We start from the raw sequence: 19,867 nt of genomic DNA, 5'->3' as shown, positions 1-19,867 counted from the left end.
ACCTCTTGGGCTTGGCATAGCAAGCAAATCCATAGTACCACTGCTTCTAGAAAGATGTCAACTCATTGCCCTATGAATCAACTCACCACCCCTGTAAATCCCCACACCAAAATTCTCTTTCCTATATACAGCTTTGCATTTGTCCCCCTAGCACTTAGCACAGTGACTATGATAAGTAGTAAACATTTAAATGCTTTATTTATTTTTCTTTCATTCATTCATTCTTTGGTAATTTCATTTCTTTTGAGATCCTGCTATTCTACAATGTATAGCTGTATAGCAACACTGGAGTACACTGGTATTTAAAAAATAAAAAGTCAGATTCTAGAGTAGTGAAAAACTTAAGGCAACTGAAAAGATCACAATCATTTAAATGTGATAGGGTTCATTCTTCCTCTTTGTATCAGATTCTGAGTCCAATTCATATGTATTAACAGGATATCTATTCAACTGCATGTCATATCTGGGCAATACTTCCTTTTCATTTAAGTTGTTTATTGTTATAGTTGTTTTGGTGTTGTTTTTTTTTTCCCAATTGATGGCTAGGACAACTTTAATCGGCAATGAATTCCACTGAAAATTCCCTGAAGTGGTCTACAGTGTCCAGCAATCAACAGAGTGTTATACACAAACAATATATTCAATTGGGAATATCTCTTCTATTTAAACTTTGCTCATAATAGACCCAATAAAAGTCAATAGTCATTTAACTCTTATAAAGGAGTCACTATGTGCCAGTCACTGTGCCAAGGACTGGGGATGATGGGAAATAACTAGAACAGAGCCATCATGAAGCCAGAGTCATCCAAAATAAGTGCAGCCAGGAAGAACAAGGAAAGATGTCTGAGGAGTCATCTGCCCTGTGTCCTCTCCTTAAATGGAAAGGTTTATGACTCTACCCTCCAATGAGAGGGGCAGAGAACACAGATGAAGCATAAGCAACAAGGCTGATTGGATCTTTTAAAAAATAAATATCCTAATGATGAATTTTTAATTTGCTAAAGGCATGATAAAGAATTCAAAGTAATCTGAAAAAAAGTGTAGCTGTGGGGGATATCTGAAAAAATGTCTGGACAGTAATAAACATACCTAGTTGGATATGTCATGTAATTTTATATAATCTTGACATATATATCTTTTTTTTCTTCTTTACTAATCAGCAAACCCTTTCCATGTTTTCACCAAGATTACTCTCAACAAATGCTGGTACCACTGTAGTGAAGATTGTTTAGAGAAAAGTTAATAGCTGCCAACATCTTCTAGCTACCTTCTTTCTTCACTTTGTCTCTAATGTTTTTCATGGTTTTTACATCACCCTCTTTGAAATATCTTGAAAATCAATTCAGGTTCCCTTTAAAATTATTCTACTTGGAGCAAAATGTTTTTCAGTATGCATCTGGTCAGATTCATCTATCTTTCTTCAACATCTTTGTATGTCATGGTAACTTCTTACCATAGTACTTTGGATACTAAAGTGGAAGGATCCAAAAGTAGTGATTATACTATTACCAGTGATAAAAAGAGAGCCCCATAGATCCATAGCACATCTATTCCACTCCACAACCTTCTGCCATTTTAATGTGTACATGCTCTCAGGATAAACTGACACCACTACAGGATTATTTCTCTCCCAATGTGCAAACCTTTCAATAGAACTTCTAATTTTCTATTCTCTATAACAGATGTTAGCCCCAGAGCCTCAAATATCTTTATGGTGACCTCTCTGTTCTTCTCAACATCAGCCCTGAAACATAGAAGGACCAAGTGTTCCAAGGAATGATTTTTCTTGTTGTCTTTGAATACATAATGAACTCCTTCATTAATATCTTTAAGGAGAACCTTGGGATTATTTTCCATTTATTCATAACTTCTTGATAGCATTTGGATTTATTTATAGCAAGAATATCTTTTTTATGGATGTGGCTTAACTCCTTTAATAGTTATTCATCATTAAGTAAAATCACACATTAAAAAAGTACTTTAAAATAAATCTAAATTTTTAAAGTGTTTAAGAATTATATGGTTTTTACTATTCTCTGCCCCCATTTTCTGTCCCTGCACTGTCCCTGCAGAAAGAGAAAATGACTACACAGGCCTTGGCAAACATGCATTTTAAGCCTATTTTAAATGTCATTATGGCCAAAAATGTGATGACAAATTTCTCTAGCATTAGCTATCAAGATTTAGACCACAAACAATCTTTCACCAGGGCCATACTCAAAGTCTTGGGAGCCTTCCAAAACTAGAATTCCACTGACAGGCTCTGAGAGCCAAAAGTCTCTTTGAGAATGAATCATCAATCAATCAATCAATCAATGAAGCATCAGAGTTGGGCTCCTGTGAAGGCCTGAATTTAATAAATGCTGACTTCGATGGCAGCGACCCTTTCATTGAGTTTTTTTTAAGGTTATCTCAATTTAAATGCTATAGTTCAAAACACCACGTTCAGTATTCTGCATGTGAGCAAAGATGCTTTCAGTTATCTCTGTAATAAAGATAGGTATATGGTATGTAAGATCTAATTTAAACCACAATGCTTATTTCCTTTCTCTTTCCCCTAGATCTCACATTGAACCACTTCTTCTTGCTCTTTGGAAAAGTGTATCTCTTCTTGTCGTTCTTTCCAAATAGTCTTTTTCATGTATAATTGAGACTCTCATTCTTTAGCCTGTGCTAAGGAAACATTCAGGGTATACTCTCTACCTACTAGTCATTTGTACTTGGAATACAATGAAGAGAAATCTTTGCAAGTCTAGTCAGGGAAAAAGTTTTTTTTCTTTGTCTACAGAAAAAGTTTTTCTTTGGTTGTTCCCAAAACCATCTCCCATTCTTCCATGACTTCCCTTTCTTCTAAACTTAAAACTTTCAATGTTTCATTGTTATTTTCCCTTCTCTAGGAAAAGAAGAGTGATATCATTCACCTGAATCAATGTTATCTCCCTAAGGATGTATTTCATTTTTTAGCCTTAAAATTAATGAATTTTGTTCCCAGTTAAAGTAATTTCAGGTGCTAGCAAGCAGGTGGTGAAGCATTTACTGGCATCACTGAAACCAGTGTAGGCCAGTGATGTCATACTCAAATAGAAATGGAGGCTAATAAACTACACATGAGGAATCCTGCAAGCCACAGGATTTTGACTTAGAAAGTCACATATCAACATCATCAATGTTATATTCTATTTTTATTTATTTTGTCAAATATGTCCTAATTACATTTGAATCTGATTTAGTCCACATTCAGGAGTGCTGTGGGTCACATGTGTTCTGCCAGCTACATGTCTGACACTCTGGTGTAGGCAACATCTTGCCTCTATGCTGACTCCAACTAAAATGTTTTCCAGAAAAATAATCCCTTAGAATCATAGAATTTTTGCAGTGGAAAAGATTAGAGGACACCCAATCCAGCATAAACAGGAAAAAGAATAACCACAAGCACATGCATGACAGCTTGTCATTCAGGTTTTGCTTGGAGACCTCCAGGGAGAGGGAATCCCACTTCCTCCAAGGCAGCACATTTTACATTTGGGCAAATCTAATTATTAGCAAGATTTTCCTGACAAAAGGCCTAAATTTGTCTCTTTACAACTTCCACCCACTGCTCCTGGTTCTACTCTCCGGGGACAATCAGAAAATGGGTCACCCCTCTTTTCCATTAGATAGTTCTTTAAATACTTGAACATAGCTTTCATGGTCCACCTGGGCATTCTCTTCTCCAGGCAAAATATGACTATTTCCTTACAGAGCATCCAACAAGGATCCAAATCTCTTTAAAGTCTTGGCTGCCCTCCTCCATGTGCAATCTGGCTTAACAAGGTCCTTTTAAGCTGTGGTGCCCAGAAGTCTGACATTAATGACATTTTTGAGCACTGCAGTCATTCAACTGTAATATTTGAAGAGCAGGAAACCAATTGCTTGGCAACATGATTTATTAGGGTTAAAAAAAAAAAAACTTGTCTTTAGAAGGGTATGGTGTCAGAGCACCTGTTATATCTGCTTAAACTAAGAATTTCAGAACTCTAGTCAGTACTTATACTGAAGAGGACTGAGACAGGAAACTGAATATGAAACAGTAAAGGAGGAAATGGATTAGTTCAGGATGTTTACTATCTCCACCATTATGTGCTTGTATTCCACAGTTCTGACATAGCTAAAACTCTTAGTAATTGAATAAGAAGTATAAAATAAACCTTATTTTGAAATCTATCGAAATCCAGAGCAGAGTTTTTAAAAGGATAATTTAAAATAAAAGAAAACTCAGACCAGTCATGATCTACTATGGAGCTAAAATTACATGGTGTTCTGGGTCTTACTCAATAACTGTTTTCCCAAATTTAGCAGTATGGAAGATCCGAAGGAAAGTTTTTAATATGAACTCATTTACATGCTGGCATTTAAGGAAACAAAGGAAAATCCAAAATAGACTGGACACCTCTGAAAAAGTTTCTTCCCATTTGCCTCTTTTTCTACCTCAGTGTTACTTAGTACAGAATGCTTGCACAAATACTATTTAAATGATGCAAATTGAAACTATCCCCTAATGGTTTCATAGTAATTCTGATACTCCCAATATCATATGTGTGAGCTTTTGAGAGACTCACATCAACTCCAGGGTGTACTTGTAAAATGCCTTTTAAAGAGGAAAGTGGCCCTGAAACACCATACACGCTTGACTGGTTAAAGGGAAAACAAAGAACTCTTATAAACCTTTAACAGGGATATTGAATAGATTATAAACCTCTTCTGATGAAACCTGACATCACCCCATTTCTTTTAAACTGTTCATTTTTTTTCTTATGCTTCTGCTGGGAGACCCTTCCAACCTTACCCCTCCTGACCAATCAAATTTTCAAAATGAAGTGACTTAATAAACTCAGTCATTAACGCTTATTGACACATGGAGGTTTTAGCAACCAACTACAATCATGACTAAGAATTCTGAGGTGTTTTCCTGTTAGTAATTTTGATACCATTCAAGAATAGCATTTTAGCCTACATTTTCAACTTTTTTCTTTAAAAAAATGATGTTCTTGATTTCTTCTCACTCACCACTTTGCAGCAAAGGGGCCAGAACCACCACATTAAGCCGATAGCCACGAGAAGAAGTAGTACCAAGATAGCAATGACTGCTGCGATTCCATTGGACTGCAAGAAAAAAGTCAGTGTTCAGCAAGACTGAAATCCAAATCTCAAGCACAGATTCGTTTTAAAGGAAGGAGCAAAGTGTGAGGCAAAAGTGTAATTGTCTCCAAACTGCATTTCTCCTTTGTTGCTACTTTCCATCCAAACCCTCTTTCTTCTCCCAGATATGACACATGAAGTTGTACAGTAAGTTACAGTGCTACACAATGCCTTATGCACTGTCCCAAGCTCACAAAGGATCATGCGATGAACTGAGATTTGAACCAAAGGACGCTGACTTCAAATTCAATATTAGTGGAAGAAAGTGGCTTCAGACTTTGGAAAGATGAGTTAAATCCACAAGCAGACACATATGAGTTGTGTGACCTTCAGCAAGCAACAACCTCTCAGAGAGTAGACCAGTGGCATCTGACTCAAATAGAAATAGGTCCCTGCTGGCTGCTTACTGACTAAAAAACCACAAATTAGCATTACCTATGTCCAATGTGTGTTTAATTTGTCAAATATTTCCCAGTGACATTTCATCTGACTCTAGCCTCACTCAGACATTTTGCCAACTGCCACAAACTGGATATCTCTGATGTAGATAATTCTTTAGGAATATAAACAGCAGAAAAAATATCAACCAGTTTCATAGAGGGGAAAACATCATTGGGGAGTTGTCTGTTTCAGTTAAATCAGACACCTGATACCTATCCCTAAAATTGAAACATTTTGAAACTTCAAACAACTCTTCAAAGATCTATTTTTATGGTTAATAAACAAACAAGTCAATATGGCTTTTTTTCTAAGTTACATGATGTTTTGCTAAACTTTCTCGACACTTAGCTTCCTGAATGAAATTGTAATTACGTTTTAGGTCAGGGATGGGAAACCTGGAGCCCTCTAGGTCCTCAAGTATGGTCCTTTGATTCCACACTTGAAGATCTAGAGGGTTACATGTAACCTCAAGGCTGTAGGGTTCCCCACCGCTGTACTAGTCTATCTTCATGTGGAATTCCCATACTGGCTGGCTTTCTCATATATATGAGAATTTTATCAAATAATCAATAAGCTACAAAGCCTCAAAGACTTCTTACTACATGACAACTGAACTTCTCAAGTTCTTCCATTCTAATAACAATTAAAATCTAAAGGACTTAGCAAAACTATCAAGAGATAAAATACCTTAAGAACAGATAAATATTCAAAAACTCAAAGACAGAATTGTTGAGTACTACTGCATGCCAGAATTTGTCATTGGTATCAGCACTTCATGTATACAACACAACAGACAGTAAAAGCTTAATTAATGTTTGTGGAACTGAATTGCACTGAACATTCAAATACACACATACACAAATACATACATATACACACACACATATATGTGCATATACATATATGTGTATGCATGTATATACACTTATGTTCTAAATGTAGGAACTGAAACAACAATGAAGATTGTCAAAGCGTGCAGAACATTTGCATTTCCTCTTTTTTGAAAATCCAGGCTTTGTACACTAATAAGGAAATGAAATCTGAGAACCTAACTCTGTTATAACTTTTAGAAGTTAATTTTATCTTCCGGGCATGTGCCATAGATCTTTTTAAAAATATGTTGAAATGTAGGAGAAAATAGAACCAATGGGGCCTGGTAATGAAGAACAGACATGAAGAAATCACAGCTAGCAATTCACTGTGACTAGAGGGACAAAAACAGTAGTCAATGTGAAGACATCTGGCATATCTTCATTACACAAATATTTATTGCGTGCTCATTAGCAATAAGTATTGAATGGTAAAATGAATGAATGGATGGATAGAGGGATGGATGAATGAATGAAAAGATGATATTATTTGTAATAAAAAACAAATATGATCTAAAGGAGAGAAAAAGATGTATACGCAGAAAAACCCTATTATACTAAATACAGTACAAAAATGCAATAAAGAAAAGACAAAGTGAAATACCAATTCATTTTATGATAATGATTGCAGAAAACAGGAATGAGAAAACTGGGTGCAAATGGAAATCAACTTTTCAGCAAATTAGAAAGTAGAGAATAACTAGGCAAAATTTGCTAACAAGCAATGCCTTTGAGGAAACCAGCCAAGCTGGCACAATAGGAGGAAACAATACAGCCCAGATGCCCTTTACAACTACTACATAAAGACATAGGAAATGGACAACAATAAGTCCCGATCAGGAAATCCAAGGAAAATTTACAGTTTGTTTTTTTTTTCACCCACAGGCTCAGACCAGCATAGGAAGACAGCAGTCTACGCACAATGGAGTCAGTTTAGCCAGGAAGGCATGGTTCAAAATAGGGCTTTTGGTTAGGCAATAGGGCAGTAAGACACCCTGGATACAGCAAAGGGGGCAAAACACTGTGCAGGGAACAGAATAAGGTGCTACATCTCGAAAGGATTGCTTATTCCATGCAAATCAGGGCAAGGAGTGGTCATAGGCTAGAGACTAAGTACTGGGCAATGAACATCTATCCCAGATACAGTTGTGGAATAGGGAAGATTTTAATTAAATTGGGAAAGCTAAAATAAGCAAAAATGTTCCAGAGGTTAACATCTTTCCATCTCTCACAGTCTCTATCCAAGAAGACAGAGTTATGAGCCAGAAGCAGGTTGCCATTATTAAGCTCTGGAGTGGAATAATGTTGGTTGTAAGACATATCTAACTTCTAATCTAAAACTGACTTGTCGGTGAAACATGAACTTTACCACTTTGCCCATCATAGACCCAAAATTCATGCCAGCTTAGATCTCTCGGTAGTACAATTAATGTCACTCTATTGTCACTTCAGTATAAGCTTTTAGTGTTTTATTGATCTGTTAGTACTCTGTTTGGACTTGTCTTTGTAAATATAGAGACGTCTGTGGCTTCACAGGCAGTTTACAAGCAAAAGATGACATGATGGGACACCTGTGTGAAAATGTTGTCATGACTGAAATTGATGTGGGTCACAAATTGAACAGCAATGTCTGTCAGGGTTCACTTAATAGATTCTCTGTGTACTAAATGCCCCTGTGTACTTATGTATAGGACATAAAACTGAATTATATTAGAAAAAATGATAGTTATGAGGCTCTGACCATTGGAGTAGAACAAAGTTTCAGTTCAGGCTTCAGGTCAATCTGAAGGCTAAAGAACAAGAGCACGGAGCTTGGATGAAGAAGTAGCCTGCCACTCTAGGACAGAAAGCTTCAGAGCTTTCCAGCTAGTTAATGGTAACAGGGTCAAGCAACAGATAGAACACCAGTTAAGGAGCTTATAAAGTTCAGATTAGGAGACTTGCATTAAGAAGACTTTTTCCTAGATCAGAAAGACTTGGGAATATTGAAAGACTCCAGCTAGAATTGTCACTGAAACCTTTAAAAAACAGAATTATCAATAACCGGACAAAGTAGCAGCAGAAACAAAGGGCAGAGAAAACAGAACCAAACAAGGCAAGTGGAGAAGAAAGTCTTGAAGAATAAACAAAAAAAAAATTTCTATCACAAAAAGCTATTATGGTAATAGTGATAATAGACACACAGAAGAAAAGAATGAGACTAGAACATCACTAAGGAAAGCCTCAAAGGAAATACATACATATATACACACATACATATATACACATGTACATATGCACGCACACATACATATATCTATACATATGCATATACACACATGTACATATATTTGCATATATCCATATATGCATACTTACACACAAATATATGCACATATATGCATAAATATATGCACATATATGCATACATACATGCATACATATACACACATATATATAAATGATAGATAGATAGAAAGATAAATAGATAGACAGATAGATAGATAGATAGATAGATAGATAGATAGATAGATCTCCTGAGCATAACTTCAGTTAGAATTCCTGGAAGACATGAAACAAGAGTGTGAAGTCATTCATATCTAATTTAGTTGGCTTCACCATGTTCTAAGACTTGATGAATCTAGCATAATATCCAGATCCCAGAGGGGAAGCCCTACAGTATTCTCTTGCTTACTTACACATTCTGTAGCTGTGACTGTCAAAGTGCTGTAGAGGACAGATTTCCCTTCATTCAAACTCACAGAAACCTCAAGAGTTCTGAAAGAAAATGAGAAAGCAATTTAAATAAAACTATACAACTTTGTGATAAATTTTTATAAACTTGAATCAAAAATTTTACTTTGTATATATGGATCAAGGTTTTTCATCAGCAATGGATGGCTATATTTTCCCCAGACCCTCTAGTTTGAAGAGGAACCACAAAGTGATAACTTTCCAGCTTTGACTACACCTCATCAAAGGGGAAGGAGTCAAAAAGTGAATGACAGGAAATATAGAGAAAAGGACTGCAATTACCAAAGATATCAGGAGGAATGAAACTAATTTACAGACCTTGTGCATAAGAAAAATCAATACAAAACATATTAATAACAGAAGGAAAGATATCCTCCATCTAAGATAAATGAGTTCAGACATCTAAGAATAAACATTGCAAGACACAGGAAAATTAATCAAAGCCAATGAGGCAGATGACTGTGTGAATTCCCAAGAGCATGGAACCACAGCAGATATTCCTCCATAGCTTAAGAGAATAATAGTAACTGTGAAAGCAGAATATGTGGTCTGCACAGCAGAAATAATCTGGAAGACAGAAAACCATGATTCAACAATGGCAAACCTCACATGAGAAACAAAGTGAAAACAACTGTTTGAGAATGCAAATACACAGAAGTGAAGGTCAAATAATAAATTAAATAATAAGGCAATTTTTCTACTTATAAAGAGAATACAAGCCAAGTATGTTTAATCTGTAGTGTTGAGAAAGAAGAAAATACCAAGGATTCTCAATTTAAAAAGTTTAACAAACATTTATAAAATGCCTATGGTGCAGATAGTAGCATAGTACAGATAGGAGCAACAATGTTGCTCCTCTTCTGCTACTCTGAAAATATCTTCAAAGTGGGATTATTTGAAAATGTTTTATTTTGTTTTTAATTAAAGCAAAACATACAAGTCTTCTTTTAATGTGATTAATTACTGAAGGCACAAGGATACACACACATAAAAACATATAGTCTCTAATCTTAAAGAATTTATATTCTACTGGAGGATACAATATGTACATAAATATTTTTAATAGGAAGGAAGAATTTATACCTAAGAGGAAGCACAAAAGGCTTCAAGTAGGAAGAATCAGCCCAGCTAAACCTTTAAAGGATGTAAAGTTGCTGAGAGAGGTAGAAGTGAAAGAGGCTATCCAAGGGAGATGCAAAGATGGAGTAGGAAGATAGAATAGTGAATTCAAGAAACAATAGGTAGATCAGTTTAGCCAGAAAGTCAAATGTGTGATGAGGACTATGCAGATGGAAATCTGGAAATGTCAATACATATTATCATGGACCATAAATATCAAGGTGAGGAGCTTATATTTCATTCTAGAACCAATAGGAAATCACTGAAGAGTTTTGATCGTAGATCTGTGCTTTAGAACAACTTCCCAATCTATGATGATTTCACAAAAATCAACTGGCTGCTTTTGAATCTTTTAAAACCAAATTATAGTATTCTACTATACTGTATGCATGCAGAGGGAATAAACTTGGGACTGGAAATCAATATGACAGTTAAAAGGTCTGTGTATTTCCCCCTGAGGAATTGTTTAACCCTAGGCAAATCACAATCTCTCTGCATCTACATTTTGTCACCTATAAATTGGGGACAATATTAGTCCTGCCTATCTCACATGGTTGCTGTGAGGTTGTCCTTTTTTGAGGAAAGTATTGGTAAAGTTACACTACTGTAGTCTCCTAAAAGACAACCATTGTCAGTATCTCATCAGCAACTGTCTTTTTGTTTACCTGTGCAAAATGTCACTGGCTCTGTGTAATAATTTGAAAGTTAAAAAAATTGGATGGAAGGTCCCATAGTTTTTAGAGTACAGAGACATGGCAGATGGTAATGTATGTTCTTTTATGTCATTAACATTGATAAAATCACATCAATTTCTGATGCAGAGAAATTCATGAGGGCCAATGTCTTCTTTTCTGTGTCTTCAATAGTTGCAAAGCAAATGTCAGACCGCATCCTAGGACGATGGATTCACGGAGCTGGACTGGAAGGTCCTTCTCTGAAGCACCTACTATTGGATTCAGGGGTCCTGAGCTTTCTCTGTATTAGTATATTAGCTGTTCCCCACATATTATATTACCATCTCTCTGCCTCTGGGGAAGAAAGCCCTCATGCCTCAAATGCATTTCCTCCTCACTTCCTCTTGAGAGAATCCCTGGCCTCCTTAAAGGCTCTCTACATGGTCCCCTTTCTGATTTCCCATTTCAGTTAGCCTCCTTTCCTTCTAGAAATCATAGTACATTGTTTCATACATACTTTCTTTTGCTAACATATATGCACATCATATCCAATCTGCTAGACTATAAGCTATTTGAGCACAGTGAATATTTTTTCATCTTTGTACTAACACAGCAATTTATATATAGTGGTTTAATTTTTTAATTGAAATGAATTGTTTAATTGAATAATTTAATTCAATATTTAATTGAGCTGAAATATACGCAGATGTCTACCTATAAATTATATGGACAAAAAGACATTATATAGGTATGTCATATATATTATATGTAACAAAGGTATATCTTTTACACAGAGTAGGAATACTGCAGGTTTCCAAAAGAGCAGAACAGTCGATTAGCAAATAGTGAATTTTGCCTCTGAGCAAGACGTTATGCTGGGCTACAAAGACATTAAAATATGGGCTCTCTTCTCAAGGAACTTATAATCATACATACATATACATGAAAGAGATAACTAGTAGTACCTACTAAAAATCACATAGTAAGCACTAGATTAATATTACAAACTATAAGTGTGATGGAGACCATGGGTAGGAACAATATCTCCTCCACAGAGGCTAGGCAAGGTTTTTCATGAAAAGTAATAAAACCATCATCTATTCCTCAAACTTCTTATGTAGTTTCCTCATCACCTGAGCCAAGACAAGAAGTAAGGAGTACCCTTCTGGCCAGGTACATTCCCAGTGCAAATGCAAAGGGAAGGAAGCTGGTCCTACCCATATCCTTGCTGAAAATCCTTTCCTTGTGCTTAATAAAGTCTTATTTTTGTTAAAAGTGAGATGGTATACTACTACCTCATTTTGGTCCAGTCCTAAGCCTGGAATACCAGAACAGTCCAAAGCAGACCTGGCCTAGAAAACTGGACATAGGCAGCAAGATTTGTTTGGAATGACCTCATGGCTGACCTCATAGCTTAATTGGAAGAAAGGAAGTAGGAAGGGAAGGGAGACCCAGATGATTGGATGCCCCCATGTGCCTAGCCTACCTCATGGATACCATGCTTCTGGTCAGGCTTCTGTTGGCATATCATAAGTCTTTCTCAATGGGACAGCATGGAGGACCCTACTGGTTAGGGGTATGAGAATTAGCAAGTAAGCTACTCCTTTGAATTCAGCAAAGAGAGGTAGCTGTGAATTTTCTCTGTGATAAACATTGTAAAATAGTATTTGTTGAATTTGCAAAACTTTGTACTGTTATCTCCAAGACTACCAGCTGTCAAAGGCCCTAGCTCTCATAGAAGAATGCTGACTTCAGGACTTTCTAAGAAATGTATTAAATACATTGCTTGGGACTTATTATGATATTTAGGAGGCCCTTAAGAACTGTACCATATGTATTTTGAGACATTAATACAAGGCACTGGGGGAACATCTGGAAAGGACAATGTTTTTAACTACCCCAGAAACCTAGAGAATTTTCCATAACTGAATATATAGAAAGTATGGCAAACATACCCCAGTTAATTTACTGAGGATGAGGGGTAGGTGAGATTGAGTCAGAGACATTCCAACTTCAGTCCTGAACATGTGGTATATAACTTTTTCTTTCTCAGACTTCTAAAGCAGGGCCCCAATGAGAGCCTCAGGTGCCTTCTTCCACCCTAGCAGAAGCAGACTACTTTTTGTTAGAACACATATACTAGCCTAGGTGAGCCTGAGACTTGTCTATGTCTTCTGCTTTCTTCCCCCTTTCCCCAAGCACAGATGAATGAATACAAATTCTAAAAGGGCCATCCCCAGCCTTGGCAGAAACCTCATGAGTTTCAGAGGTTAGAAGTTCCTGGATCCCTCAGACAGACCTAATTAGAAAAAAACAGAGTTTCTGTATTGACCATATTAATGGAAAGAAGAGTCCAAGCCTTGGCTTGACTGGATATAACTGTCTTAGTAGTTTCATGGAGCCATTCCTAATCTCATCAAGATAGTGAACCAGCCAGGGGTGGTGTGACATCCTGGCTTAAAGGACTGTGCAATAGTTAGAATAGAATGGTTCCAGCACAGCATGGCGGCAGCAGCATGCAGGCCCAGTAGAAGCGGCAATTCATAGGAACCAGGAGAGGAAAAATAGCAAAGGCTCAGATAAGAAATCTATAACTCTCCTTCACTTAATGTAATCTGGAGCTTGGAAGGCCCCTGTATATGTCCATCACTAAAATACCCAGGGGTAAAAAGACAACTGGAGGGGACAGGCAACCCTTGGGGAACAAAAGGTGAAATGGTTGGGAGATATTTTGCTTTGTGATAACAGAGAGGTAAAATTTTCTATGGGACATCTCAAACTGGCTGTACTCAGACATGTTAAACTTAACAGGTCCAGATCTGAATCTTTCCTTCTAAATATTTCCCTTTTCCTAAATCCCCTATTGTTCTTGAGGGCCACCACCTTCCCAGTCTGCCAGGATCATCACCTAGGTGTCATTCTCTCTCTCTCTGTCTCCCTCTCTCTCTCCCTCCCTCCTTCTCTCTGTCTCTCTCTGTCTCTGTCTTGCTCTTTCTGCCTGTCTGCCTCTCTCCACTCATATCCAATCCCCTTCCAAGCCCTGTCAATTTTTACTTTCTTAACATATCTTGTATATTATACCCTTCTCTTCTCTGACACTGGCAACACCCTGATACAAACTCTCATCACCTCACATTTGGACTATTGCAATAACTCACTGATTATACTCCCTGCCTCAGGTCTCTCCCCATTCTAATCTAATCCTTGCTCAGCCTTGCACTGTTCTCTAAGTCCAGATCTGATACTCCTATTCAATAAGCCAGAGTAACTCCCTATTACTTCCAAGATCAAATATAATATCCTCTCTTTTATGATCAAAGGTTTCCACCTGTAATACCTTCTTACACCTTGCTGTTCTCCCCTAAGCCCCATGCACTCTGTGATCCAGTGACAATGAACCCATTTCTGTCCCTTGAATAAGACACTGTCTTCTGACTCCAGGATTTTCACTAGCTATAGTCCATGCCTAGAATTCCCTTTCCACTAGCCTCCTTCCTAGCAGCTCTCCCTGTTTTCCTTCAAGTCTCTGTGAAAATCCCACCTTCTGCAGGAAACATGTTCCTATCCCTTTTAATAGTGGTGCCTTTTGTCTTTTGGTAATCTCCAGTCCATCATGTCTTTAACTTGTTTGTATGGGGCTCTTCTTGTTTTCTTCCCCATTGGACTGTGAGGTCCTGGAGAGCAGGGACTATTCTTTTGCATTTCATTGTATCCCCAGTGCTTAACATGGTGCCTGACACAGAGTAAATCTTGATTGTTTACAAAATATCTGCATAACCACTTGGTTCCAGTGGAAGAAGGTAATCCCTCAGCAGCGACCTCTAAAGGTACACAGGGATCCTTGCTACCTCATGGAGCTTCCAAGGAATGAAAAGTCTAGCCTGGTGGGCTGGAAAACTCTGAGATGGTAGTGGCACAGGGTGCCATTTTGTTACATACCCTACCCCTGAGACAGATCACATTTGAGATGATAATGACCTTTTATGTACCTGACTACAAATATCCTTGACTTGCGATAAGGATCAATGACTAAGTCACAAGGATCATCGTCTGTGGTGGCCCTGATGTGCCAGGTTCTTCCCCAAGTTAATCATCACCCCTTTATGTCCGGAAACGGCTCTGTGATCTTCTCCTGAAATCACTCCTACCCACCACCACCACTTGGACTGTGCTGTTTGAAAAGATTCAAACACTGCTTGTCGTATTTTTTTTCTTTTTGTTTTTCTTTTCCCTGTATGAAGCTTCTCCTCCAATGAAGCCTATCCCAGATTTTTCACAACCCTAAAGTCAGGATTTTTCAGTATTTATGACTACTGAAATGGTGGTGGGTACCCTACAAGGCTTTTAGGATCTTTCCACCAAAGGGTAGGATATTGTAGGAGCAACATCTACTCCCTAGAGGTAAGGCTATATTTTTTCTCTTAAAATGGAAATGAAACCATCCTTGAGACTTAATTAGTTCAGGGATTAAGGTTTGAATTATTGACCTGGTCACCTTTTAATAAAATGCCCAGTGCTAAGGAGTTGGGAGCTCCTCAGGCCTAACACAACTTTCTAATCAGACATGCCATTGAGACAAATGTGAAGGCTGTGCCTACATGAATCAATGTAATATCTTTGCTTAATTTCTTTTCCATGTAATTGCTAAGTAAACTTTATTTTGTTAATACTTGATCTACAAGTGTCACCTTTCCTTCTAATCCAGAAAAGCTTCAGCCAGTCCTGGCAGAGGAAAGATTGTGAAGAAGAAAAAGAAAATCAGACTAGCATGAATCAAGGAAGGTTCTGCAGAAGAGTTAGGATCTGAACTGGGTCTTAATGAAGAAATTTACGTGGCCCAGAAGTAAGGAAAGGACTTTCCCTGTAGAATAACCAAAGGCACTAATATAGGAAAACACAAGGCCTATTCATGGGCAATAGATAATTCAAAAGTAATTTCTATTTGGCTTTGGAATATATTATGTAACTTTCCTCAATGTAGGCTCCTAATTATTATTACTTTACCAAATATTTTAAAATATATACATATTCCCTAATATCTAAGGAGAGACCTGAAGCAAGATCCCATAGGAGAAATGGATGAATTTGGAATTTTTAAAATTCTCACAGATGATCCACACAACAAGAGCTCTGGCTCTGAATAACTGAGTCAACTATACACAATTTCCAATATTATCTGTTGATTCAAAATAACAGTCTCTCTAAAACTATTCACATTCCTATAAATACATATCCTGCTGGTAAGATACAAAGCTCATTTCATATTGACAAACTAGTAGCTCTTTCTTATATATAAGTTTTCAAAAAGTCAATAAAAAACTACACTCTGTGCCTATGTTGACTCTCCAAATCCTTCATACTGGGTCAGTGAAGCATTTTTTTTTCTCTATCAATGAACTATGTAAAACGCTGGATAGAAGTTCTTATGAAACACAGACCTGCTTCCTTTTGGTGGTTTTTCTTGATTTCTTTTGTAGTGAATTACATAGATGTGTGAGTAGGCACACACAGGAAAAAGGAACCAAGTTCAGGTAGCATTTAATAAAAGTTTTCAAAAAAGTACAGCGTACAAAGTACAATAGTAAGCTAAGTCCGTGATGAGATTCTAGGATAAACAAAACTTTCTCTCAAAGCAATATGTTATTATTAATGAAACTTGTTATTGATTTCCAACAGAATGAAGCTTGTGTCTTTATGCCCTTAGGGTTTAGTTCCTGGTCTGGCACATAGTAAATACTTAACAAATTTTTGTTAATTGATTGAGACTTCCCTAGACAAAAATATTTTTACATCTATAAGATTGTCTGTAAAATGGATGAGACTAAACTTTTGGAAACAAACTTTAGAAATCACTCACTATGATATTTTTTCTTAATTTTTTTTGAAGATACAAGGCAAAAGTGGTCCATGAAAGCAAGCATAAAGTATTTACATTTCTAGCAAAATGAACACAATCTCAGAGATGGTTTGTTGAGAAATTATTTTAACCTCAGTCTGATTGTGAGGAAGAGAAAAAAGGAGGAAAGGGTCAGAGCAATGAAAATAAAAAGAAAATTAAGAAATCCAGAAAACTCTTCTTTTTTGTTTACTAGAAGAAAAGGCATGGAAAAGGGCAAAAATCATGAATTAATATGTTTCCCCACTTAGGTTTTGCCCTGACATAAGATGACCTCATTTAGTTACAACACAGTGATACCTTGATTAACATATCCCTTGGAAAACAATCTCTTTTATAGGAAGTCAGTCACTTTTAGCAAAGAAAAAGAAAAGTTCAGAAGCCATTCAGCAGACCAATCCCCACGTGCAACTACATGACAAGTGTATCTCCTGGCACAGTTTCTTCCTGTCTCTGGCTCACTAGAGGTAAGCAGGACTAATCCTGAGCAACATTGTGAAGTCAGCCAGGAAGCTGACACAATACTTCATCATCTCTGTCTTCAGGTTCCTCTTTCATCTTCCTCTAACCCCTATTAGCAACAACCCACATCCCATCATACAACTTGGGGGTGGGGAAAGAGAACAGAACAGGACATAAGCAGAGGTAGAGTTTATTTTTTTCCTTCATTCAGTTTCTTTTATGTTTGATCTTCTGACAAACAAGCCCTAAAAACATAGTAAGCTTACCCAGCTAAATAGATACATTTTTGAAATATACATATTTTTCTTCCATCGAAAAACTGGAGGGAGGTAGGGCAGATGGTCAAAAGAAATGATTCATAATCTCCCCCTTCCAGTACTTGCAGATGCTCCTTTAGAGAAGAAGGACAAGAGCTGTGCTTCACTGAGGTTGTTAAAGTTTTCTCCCCAAAAGCTGGAAATGGAGGATCTTTTTTCTCTAGTATAACAAATTCTTTTCAGAAGCAAAATCATAGAGAGTTGGAGCCAAGATGGTAGATTAGAGGTAGCCTCCAAGTGAACTTTTCCAACATTCCCCTCCAAACAACTTCAAGATAAAGCTTCAAATCAAACTTTGCAGTGTCAGAGTGAAAAAAACAACAACAAAGAGATGAGCAGAGAGTTTTTTGGCCTAAGACAGCTTAAGAGATCAACAGAAGAAGTCTGTGATGCCAGCTCTGTTGGGAGCCCACACCTATGGCTTTGGCAAGGCCATCACAGTATTGGCACTCTCCACCCACAGACGGTAGGGGATTATAGGGGACCCTTTTCTGGCACTAGGTACAGCTGATGCTGATCGATAACTCTACTGCCAATTCATGATTCTGAATTGCAGAGAGGAGAGCTAGTGGTCAGTCATAAGTTCTAAAGCAAATAGGAGTACTAGCACTTGTGGCTGCAGGGGACCAGGGACCCTTCCTAGGTAAAGACAAGAGCATAGATCAGGAAAGCCATTATCATACTCCTCCCTGGATCATACCATCTGAAGCATCACAAACTTTGGAGATGCCCAGAACTAGCTCAGAAAACAGCAGCACAAAAAATCTTGAAGCTTGGGACAGAGCCTACTTTATGTTAAAGTTTGTCTTTTCTTACCTAGGGGCTCAAAATAAGGAACCGTACTGAAAAGTGAACAAACAAACACACAGACAAAAAATGAGAACCTGACCATAAAATGCTAATACAGAAGCAATTAAAACCAAGACATAAACTAAGAAGAGGAGAACAATTTGAAAGTAACTATCAACAAAGCACCAAAGAAATGCTAATTAGATCTAAACTCAATAAGATTTCCTAGAAGAGTTAAAGGAAGAGATAAAAGTGGAAAAGAAAAAAATGGGAAAAGAAATAAAACATTGTAAGAAAGTCATGAAAAGAGAATTAACAGCTTGATAAAAGAGGCACAAAAAATAGTGAAGAAAATAACACATTAAAAACAGAATTGGTCTAATGGTAAATGAGGCACAAAAATCACTTAAAAGAAGAACCTATTAAAAAGTAGAGTTGGTCAAATGGAAAAGGAAGTACAAAAACTCATTGAAGAAAATAATTCCTTAAAAATTAAAATTGGACAACTAGAAGCTAATGACTCCATGAGGCATCAAGAAACAATAAAACAAAGACAATGAAAAAAATAGAAGAAAATGTGAAATAGCTCATCATAAAAACAAATGATCTAGAAAAGAGAATGAAGAGAAATAATTTAAAAATTATTCAACTACCTGAAGAGTTGCTGTTCAGCTATTTTTCAGTCACGCCCAACTCTTTGTCACCCCATTTGATGTTTTCTTGGAAAAGATACTTGAGTAATTTTCCATTTTCTTCTCCTGCTCGTTTTACAGATAAGGGAACTGAGCCAAATAGAACTAAATGACTTGTCACAGGTGAGACAATTAATAGGTGTCTAAGGCCAGATCTTAACTCAGGAAGACGAGACTTTCTGGCACCAGGCCCAACACTGTACCCACTATACCATCTCAAGCACCTACTTATGAATAAAATCTTATTCTGTGTACTGGGAATACACAGGTAAACATGAGACAGGCTTTGCCGTTAAGGACTTTATACTCTATAGTATGTGGATAACTCACATAGGAGAAAGTGATATAAAAACAAAGGAAAGGTATAGTGAGAAATTCAAGGGAGAAAAATTGCTGGCATGGGATTATGCAATGTTTTCATGTACAATGATGATACCTGAATTGGGCTTTTAAAAGAAGGAAGAGAAGTGTAAGAAAATAGATTACATGCATGAAGGACATAATAGACAAAGATGAAAAAAGAGTGGAGATCATAGGTGAGTTTGGAAACACGCTATATGAGGAAAAGCAGTATGTGAAAAGATTGGAAAGTTAGGTTAGAGCAAGATTTTGAAGGACCCTATATAGCAAGATTTTGAAGGATCAAGAAATTTTTCCTTTATTAAGTTTTATAGTAGAAAAATAACATGCTTCAATA

General features: G+C 37.0%; 1 protein-coding gene across 1 annotated transcript in view; it reads right to left on the bottom strand.

Annotated features, from left to right (window-relative positions):
* The window catches only part of ANTXR2 (ANTXR cell adhesion molecule 2), a 208,238-nt gene that overhangs the window by 100,919 nt on the left and 87,452 nt on the right, over positions 1 to 19,867 (bottom strand). The window contains exons 11-12 of the mRNA XM_072623281.1: positions 9,167 to 9,245; positions 5,047 to 5,142 (exon numbers count right to left, since the gene is read on the bottom strand). Coding sequence (XP_072479382.1) covers positions 5,047 to 5,142; positions 9,167 to 9,245 — 175 coding nt within the window. The remainder of the gene's footprint in view (positions 1 to 5,046; positions 5,143 to 9,166; positions 9,246 to 19,867) is intronic.

This window comes from Notamacropus eugenii, chromosome 7, assembly GCF_028372415.1.
Source record: "Notamacropus eugenii isolate mMacEug1 chromosome 7, mMacEug1.pri_v2, whole genome shotgun sequence".
NCBI classification, from domain to species: domain Eukaryota; kingdom Metazoa; phylum Chordata; class Mammalia; order Diprotodontia; family Macropodidae; genus Notamacropus; species Notamacropus eugenii.
This window is presented reverse-complemented; position numbering and strand designations above follow the sequence as displayed.